The sequence below is a fragment of the Carassius auratus genome, chromosome 41 (genome assembly GCF_003368295.1).
Source record: "Carassius auratus strain Wakin chromosome 41, ASM336829v1, whole genome shotgun sequence".
NCBI lineage: Eukaryota > Metazoa > Chordata > Actinopteri > Cypriniformes > Cyprinidae > Carassius > Carassius auratus.
In genome coordinates, this window is record NC_039283.1 from 5,110,331 (window position 1) to 5,117,793 (window position 7,463).

Genomic DNA, 7,463 nt, shown 5'->3' on the forward strand with positions numbered 1-7,463 from the left:
TGATTCAATTGGTCAGAATTTAAGACTTTTAAAAACCTTTATGTTGTTACAAAAGATTTGCTGTTATTTTGAACTCATCAAGGGATCCTAAATGTATCAGCCTTGCCATCACAGGAATAAGTAAACATTAAGAACTGCAATGTATTGGTCAAAAATGGGTGTATAACCAATGTGCATTTCTCTCAGATGATAAAACAGAAAAAGAGAACATTAATCAAGCAGCAGAATCTTGCCGCAAGATCCTCAACCATGTCAATGAAGAAGTTAAACTCATGGAGAACCTTCTGGTGAGAATTCAGTAGAAATTCCTTTATATAAACAGTGTTTACTGTAAGGATGTGTGGTCTGGCAGTATACAGGCATTACTACATGCCAGCATGTTGTGAAGTACAGGTGCTGGTGATATAATTAGAATATCATCAAAAAGTTGATTTATTTCACTAATTCCATTCAAAGAGTGAAACGTGTATATTATATTCATTCATTACACACAGACTGATATATTTCAAATGTTTATTTCTTTTAATTTTGATATTTATAATTGCCAACTAAGGAAAATCCCAAATTCAGCATCTCAGAAAATTAGAATATTGTGAAAAGGTTCAATATTGAAGACACCTGGTGTCACACTCTAATCAGCTAATTAACTCAAAACACCTGCAAAGCCTTTAAATGGTCTACACTGCAGACTACACAATCATGGGGAAGACTACTGACTTGACAGTTGTCCAAAAGACGACCATTGACACCTTGCACAAGGAGGGCAAGACACAAAAGGTCATTGCAAAAGAGGCTGGCTGTTCACAGAGCTCTGTGTCCAAGCACATTAATAGAGGAGTGAAGGGAAGGAAAATATGTGGTAAAAAAGAAAAAGTGTACAAGCAATAGGGATAACTGCACCCTGGAGAGGATTGTGAAACAAAACCTGTTCAAAAATGTGGGGGAGACTCACAAAGAGTGGACTGCAGCTGGAGTCAGTGCTTCAAGAACCACTACGCACAGACGTATGCAAGATGTATTTTAGCTGTCACATTCCTTGTGTCAAGCCATTCTCAAACAACAGACAGCATCAGAAGCGTCTCGTTTCAAAAAGGACTGGACTACTGCTGAGTGTTCCAAAGTAATGTTCTCTGATGAAAGAAATTTTTTTATTTCCTTCGGAAATCAGGTTCCCAGAGTTTTTTTTTTTGAATGGAATTAGTGAAATCAACTTTTTGATGAAATTCTAATTATATGATCAACACCTGTATGCATTTTGTATGATACTGTTTAAAATTGTTCATACTGTGATAAAAGTATTTGGTCATACCACCGATCCTATATGAGTCTAATATGCATTTTCCCAACAACCATCTTCAACTTCAATCTTCAGATTTTGAAGGACTACCAGCGCCGGCTGGACACCTCAGGACTGAAACCGAGCAATGACCTCTACATTGAGTACAAGGTGAGAAATATCTTGATGTCTCATGTGTGAAGTATTAATGTTACTAATGCAGACACTCTGGCACTGATACGATCCTCTCTTCTCTCTGTTCATCAGAACATTGATCTGACCAGCAGAACAATGCTGTTTGAAGGACCTCTGACATGGAGGGTGACCAAGGAGAAGGCGATCGGTAAGCCCCTTCGACACACTTCCCTGAATGAAAATTCTAAAATGTTATTGCCTTTCATTGCTTCTATAATCAAGACTGCTGCCTCTCAACTCAACCTGTTTTTGTGTGGCTGTGTTTGCAGATGTCCACTGTGTTTTGCTGTCAGACCTGTTAGTCTTGCTTCAGAAGCAGGATGATAAGATGGTTTTGAAGTGTCAGAGCAAAAGCAACATAGCCATTCAGGAAGGCAAACAGATGCTGAGTCCAATCATCAAACTAGAATCCGTTTTCGTCAGAGATGTGGCCACTGGTGAGTGAATGAGAATTAGCATGTTTTATTCTGAATAATGTGAATTTGATATACAGTTACTTCCTTTTTTCCCATAAGACCCGAAGGCCCTCTACGTTATCTTCACTTGGGAAAGTGGAGCACAGATTTATGAACTAGTGGCTCAGTCCATCGTGGAGAGGAAAAAGTGAGTGTTAACCATATAAAGCCATTTATATTTAACACTTACAGGAGAGACTGGCAGGCAGATGATATGAAATCCCTCTTCAAAATTGAAAACCAAAACGTGTAATTTGATATGACACTCACAGTCTGTTTTGTTCCAGTTGGATAGAGGTGATTAAGACTACGATTGACGAGATGAAGAAGAGGGACGGAAATAAGATAACTAGAAAACAAAGCAGCAGCATACCTAACAGCGTCCTTGGACCTTTATACAGCCCGTGAGTGTGTTTTTGGAAAATATCCCCTTAAGAGTAATTTAGTGTCCTTTTAAAGGTGCTGTTGAACTAGCAAGTTCAAAGCTGACTTCAATCTTTCAAATTATTTTCATTTCTTTTCTCCAGTTCGCAACCCCCTCTTAGCCCCACTGAAAATGGAGGAGACCTGTTGAAAAGTCGCAGTGGTGAGACTTGGAAATAGATATTAAAGGGATAGTTCACCCAAAAATGAAAATTACCCCATGATTTACTAGGGCTGGGATCAGAATATTAGATTATTTGAATGTTTGTTCGGTGGGTCGGCATTCGATTTAACATTTATTTTATTTTGTTCATTTTTTTTTTTCATTTTTTTTTTTATTAATTTATTTATTTTTTACACCTGGCATCCCCCACGAAACTGTCTTAACTCACTCTTAAATATAGCCACTTTTTTACTAACAGGCCAAATAGTTATAAGGACTGCCAGTATGGTTAGAGTTGTATTTCCATGTGAGCCTGGTACGGCACGAATACACACCTTCACCAGTCTCGTGAGAAACAAGTTTTGTTTACAGCAAAAGAAAACCAGTGTCCTCTTGGCTTATATTGAAATCCTCAGACATTTTATTTAACAAATCCTCGTTTTGTATATTAAGAATGTCATATACTGTACACCTAGGATGGCTTGAGGTTGAGTAAATCATGGGGAAATTTTCATTTTTGGTGAACTATCCCGTAAAGTCTATCCAAGTAATTTTACCATGGTATTTTAATGTGACTGTGTTACTTTATTTCACCATAGAGCGATTTAAAGACACACTTACTGATGAGAAGAGTAGAGAAACTGATTCTTCACTCTTTGACTACCTAGTGGCCAATGGCTTTGACCGGCTCAGCCATAGCCACATCCCTTTAGAGAAGTCTGCTGTTGGGGCTTTGGAAGAAGGTCATGATTTATGCATTTATCCTTTTATGCAGGTCTAACGGTTAATACATTCAGTTTCATGCTGTACTTAATCTTTTTTTGCTTGTATACCTCTCGCAGTCAAGTATTTGAAGAGGCTATTGGTCGGCAGTATTAGCCTGTCAGATGACTCTCAGACTCTTGCGGAAAATGCACCTGAAAGCCAGGAGGCAGATGGAGGTCAGTCTTCGGGTAATGCACACAATATTGTTTCAGGTTTTAAGCTAAAGAAGTTCAACCTCATATTTAATCATAAAGTACAGCTGGGCTCCCTCCTCACCAAACCATTCAGAAATGTGGAAAATGGTCATAAATGATTGATTGATATCGAAATCCGCAATGCCTTTTTTTCCCTTTTCAGTGGAGGAATCCAGCACAGAAGAAAGAACTGAAGGAGAAGAGAGTGGGGGAGATGGAGGGAATAAAGGAGAAGAGGAGAGAGGGATAAGTGCTCCTCTAGTGCTTTCTGAGGAACGCATGGAGGAGGTGCAGATGAGACTGCAGACTCTTCAGGAGCAACTGAAGCGATTGCAGGCAAGGAGAACACAAATGCAATTGTGAAAGAGCATTTTTTTTCAGATCTTGAATAGGAGAGATATTAATCAAACAGTCTAATAATACTCTGACGAGAGTTAATAGACATTAACCTAATGCATATCTCTGATGTTGTGTTTGTTCCCAGGCTGTTGAGGAGGAACATTATAAGTTGCAAGAAGCTCTTGCTAAATATTCACTTCAGGGTGGGCATTACAACTGAGAAACTTGACAACCTGCTGTACAGGACCACATACTAAACACAAAACCATATTTTTTTTAATGTGTATTGTCTTTAGTTTTATATAGCACCATTCACTCTCTAGTTTTGAAAGTATAGCAATTCCGTTTCTATCATCTGTCTTCTTTGTCCTCAGATCACTGTATGTGCTGGACTCAAGACTTCGCTGGTTGACTAATTCTGCCTGAATTTCCCTGCTCTATCTCTTCTATCTTATCAGCTGTCCTTTCAGAAGATTGTCAGCAGGCCTCCCGCACTTTCCATGCCACCGAGAAATGAAATGAAGTGGGTGTTGTGAAATTATAGTGATCCTTGACCTTGGACGAGTGTTTGTGTTTCTGTTGAGAGGTATGAAAGACAGCCTTGCCAAAAGATGCCAAAGCAATGTGCATCCTTTAGAGAGATATCAGAGCTAAATGCTAGGTGCACATGTGGAAGCAATGTAACATACAGTACAGAAACATGTGCAAACCGACACACACCCAAAGATAAGCATGTCAAAAGTAATTAGTACCAAAAGACTATCTATATTTATAGTAAAGTGTAGTTGCATCTTTGAGAATGCAGTCTGATGCATATGAAGCCTGCTTCTCAAACTGTAGTTCAGTTAGGTTTTCAATAAGGTAATTTCAAGATGTTCACTCATCACTTATTAATTGATACCATACTATATTACATGCATTTTCTAAAATAACAGATATTCAAAAGGATAGATGTAGAACTGTTGTTGCATGCATTGGCCAAATTGTTGTAAAATGAAGAGTATAAGTATAGACCTTTAGTTTAGTTTTTTTACCCTCTTCTTACCAGAAGTTCCGCTGTTGCTCTGTGAATAAGAAAATAATTGCTAATTAGATAGATAGATCAACTGATGCATGAGCAAAGGAATTAATGAGAAGGTTTGAGGAAGGTGGGCTTGCTTATGCCTAACCCCTCTGAAGTGAAAACAAGGCAAGCATTGATGTGGAGAGATCACGTCAGGGTTAGATATTGTGGTTGTGAGGAAATATGCACAGATTACGGAGCATTTTGAATGACCAGCTTCTGTGCTGTTATAATGGGAAGCATGCACAAAGAACAGCGTTCTCGAATGCAGCTGTTGCAGGTTGTACTTTGGTAGATCAACCCCGATCTTATGATAATCATCACACATTGCCTATTTGTGTGAGCTATGCAAATCCTGTGTCTGTAAAAGTTATCAGTCATTTCTGATAATTTCGTTTTTCTGTCATTATGTTCTAAACTACAATTACTCTACAGTTTGCAAAATATAGTTTTTTCTGTAATTGCTTGTTACGATGTCTCTCGGTTTATTTTATTTTATGGATTAATTTTCTTTCAAAGCAGGACCAAAGAAATGATAGTGGAACAAAGTTAAGCTATGTAAACACTTTTGCCTTGCACGGGGAGGTCAGCTGTATATTGGAATGGAGAAGTATCCTGATTCTCATTGTCAGTCCATGATTTCCAGCTGAAGGGACCAGACTTTTCTCTTCTGCTCTCCCGGTCTTATTAGGAAACCAGAGCACAGAGAATCAGGCAGATGCAGGGGTTGATGAAAATATTATATCTCAGAGTTTGAAGACAGGAACACAAATGTAGGTTTTTCACCAGTACTGTAGTTATTTTCATGTACTCATGATGCTACTGCAACAGGTCTTTTTTACCCTCGACCTACTTTCAAATTATGCAATTTATTTTACCTTGTTTGTTACATATTGTGATTTATATTCATTGTAATTGTGTTGATCTTTGTGATTTCAGTAAGGCCTTGTTACCTTTTCCTTTCATTCAGCTTTACAGACTGGTTTATCAGAACAGTTTGCCCGAGGTCTTGCATTCTGGTCAGCAGTGTTGATCCTAGAACATGTCAGTGAGACCTTTTGTTTTCCTTTTAGAAGTAGCAAGCAAAAATGTACAAATTTTGGTAATGAAACTATCATGGTGCAAGATCTGTTCTACCTACTTCACTTTCCTACATTCCTTTTGCACAATTTCTTTTATTCACAATTGCTTGAATGGGGGGTTTATACATTGCCTTTGAAAATTATGTAATTAGCATACTATGCATTGCCTTTTATAAAAGAAGGACTGAGAGAGTTAGAGTGCACCCTTAACTATAACAAAGGCTTCACTGAATTTCACTTTTTGGCAAGAGTTTTCTTTTTGATGTGGAACTGACCTCAGTTTAAATTCGATTAGAAACTTTAAATTGAGCCTTGAACCCTTGATAGCTGATAAAGACAGGGTTTTGGGTGTGGTGTCATTCTCTCTCATTCCTTAATATTTTCATGTGTATCTGTCACACATACATATAGTGATATATCTGTCTGTTTAAATCTATTTATAGGGTGCCTTGTGCAGATTGGGTTTGTTTTAATTTCTGACAGGCATGGGTGTCCTTGCCCTCTCCTCCTAGTGATGTTCAGTGTTAAATATGAATCTGATATTTTGCTCCAGACCTGCCAAATTATAGCAGTTCCACTCGTTTGTTGTTCTTAAAAATGGCTGAGTGCCTAGTACTGAGTGCTCTTTGTTAGATCTTTTAAAGCCTCTGCAATCCGTGACTGTCTTTTATGTAATTTTGTGTACAGGAGTCCACTCATTGCAGGCATTCCATTACTGTCGGTCTATTTAAATGATTATGCAAGGACTATTCTGTGTATTTGGGCTTTGATTTTATGTGTAAGATACATAGAAATTTAGGTACTTTTTTTTTCATTTTTAAATAAATTATCAGAAATGGTTTGAGCTTTTATTGTCCTTATTTTCAGCAGCGTTCAGTTGACATTAACTTTTTGCCCCATAATCCAAAATAGAGAAGAATGTACAGCGGTTGGACAAACAATGTTTATATGGGGATAATATCATTTGTATGTTACAGTGAATAATAAAAATCTAATTATCTTTATCCGGTTATTATGTCTATATTCTCTGTTTTGTGTATCATATAAGTTGTGTTTAAAATAAATTGTGGGTAAGACTTGTGCCTTTTTAGCATTTGTCATACAACCTGGACGGCCAAACAAATCCCCTGACATGATATTATTAATCCACTGTAGCAGTTTTGGAGAGAAGGATGACATTTGAGAACTGGCAGATTTACTATTCAAAAGTTGTACAAATCTTTTCTAAGAAGGTAAGAAGCTACTTTAAATGCAAATGCTGGTTAAGCATATTAATGATGAAATATTGCATATTTTCCAGGAGTTCACATTATTTTGTCCTTCCCCTGTATTTGTGTGTGTTCACCACAAACTGAAATAGAAGAATGGGTGGGTTAGATGATACAGGAAGACAAACACTTAAAGGCACATTTACTGAGGAGCTGGTTTATTAGCGAAAATGCCATTCAAACTAATAATTTTCTTGTGTTTCTGAGCCTGTAAGGAATAGCATACAGTATTGTTCAAAA

General features: G+C 37.5%; 1 protein-coding gene across 8 annotated transcripts in view; it reads left to right on the plus strand.

Moving 5' to 3' along the window:
• Positions 1 to 6,959, plus strand: part of LOC113059874 (rho guanine nucleotide exchange factor 1-like) — a 41,310-nt gene extending 34,351 nt beyond the window's left edge. For 7 of the 8 annotated variants that reach the window (XM_026228527.1, XM_026228529.1, XM_026228533.1 and 4 more), the window contains 12 exons: positions 187 to 287; positions 1,373 to 1,447; positions 1,544 to 1,619; positions 1,741 to 1,908; positions 1,987 to 2,074; positions 2,214 to 2,330; positions 2,454 to 2,512; positions 3,112 to 3,255; positions 3,355 to 3,465; positions 3,635 to 3,807; positions 3,956 to 4,045; positions 4,184 to 6,959. In XM_026228527.1, the coding sequence (XP_026084312.1) occupies positions 187 to 287; positions 1,373 to 1,447; positions 1,544 to 1,619; positions 1,741 to 1,908; positions 1,987 to 2,074; positions 2,214 to 2,330; positions 2,454 to 2,512; positions 3,112 to 3,255; positions 3,355 to 3,465; positions 3,635 to 3,807; positions 3,956 to 4,030 (1,187 nt within the window). In that variant the 3' untranslated portion in view covers positions 4,031 to 4,045; positions 4,184 to 6,959. The remainder of the gene's footprint in view (positions 1 to 186; positions 288 to 1,372; positions 1,448 to 1,543; positions 1,620 to 1,740; positions 1,909 to 1,986; positions 2,075 to 2,213; positions 2,331 to 2,453; positions 2,513 to 3,111; positions 3,256 to 3,354; positions 3,466 to 3,634; positions 3,808 to 3,955; positions 4,046 to 4,183) is intronic. The other variant, XM_026228528.1, reaches the window with a different exon arrangement.
• Positions 6,960 to 7,463: the final 504 nt, after the last annotated feature.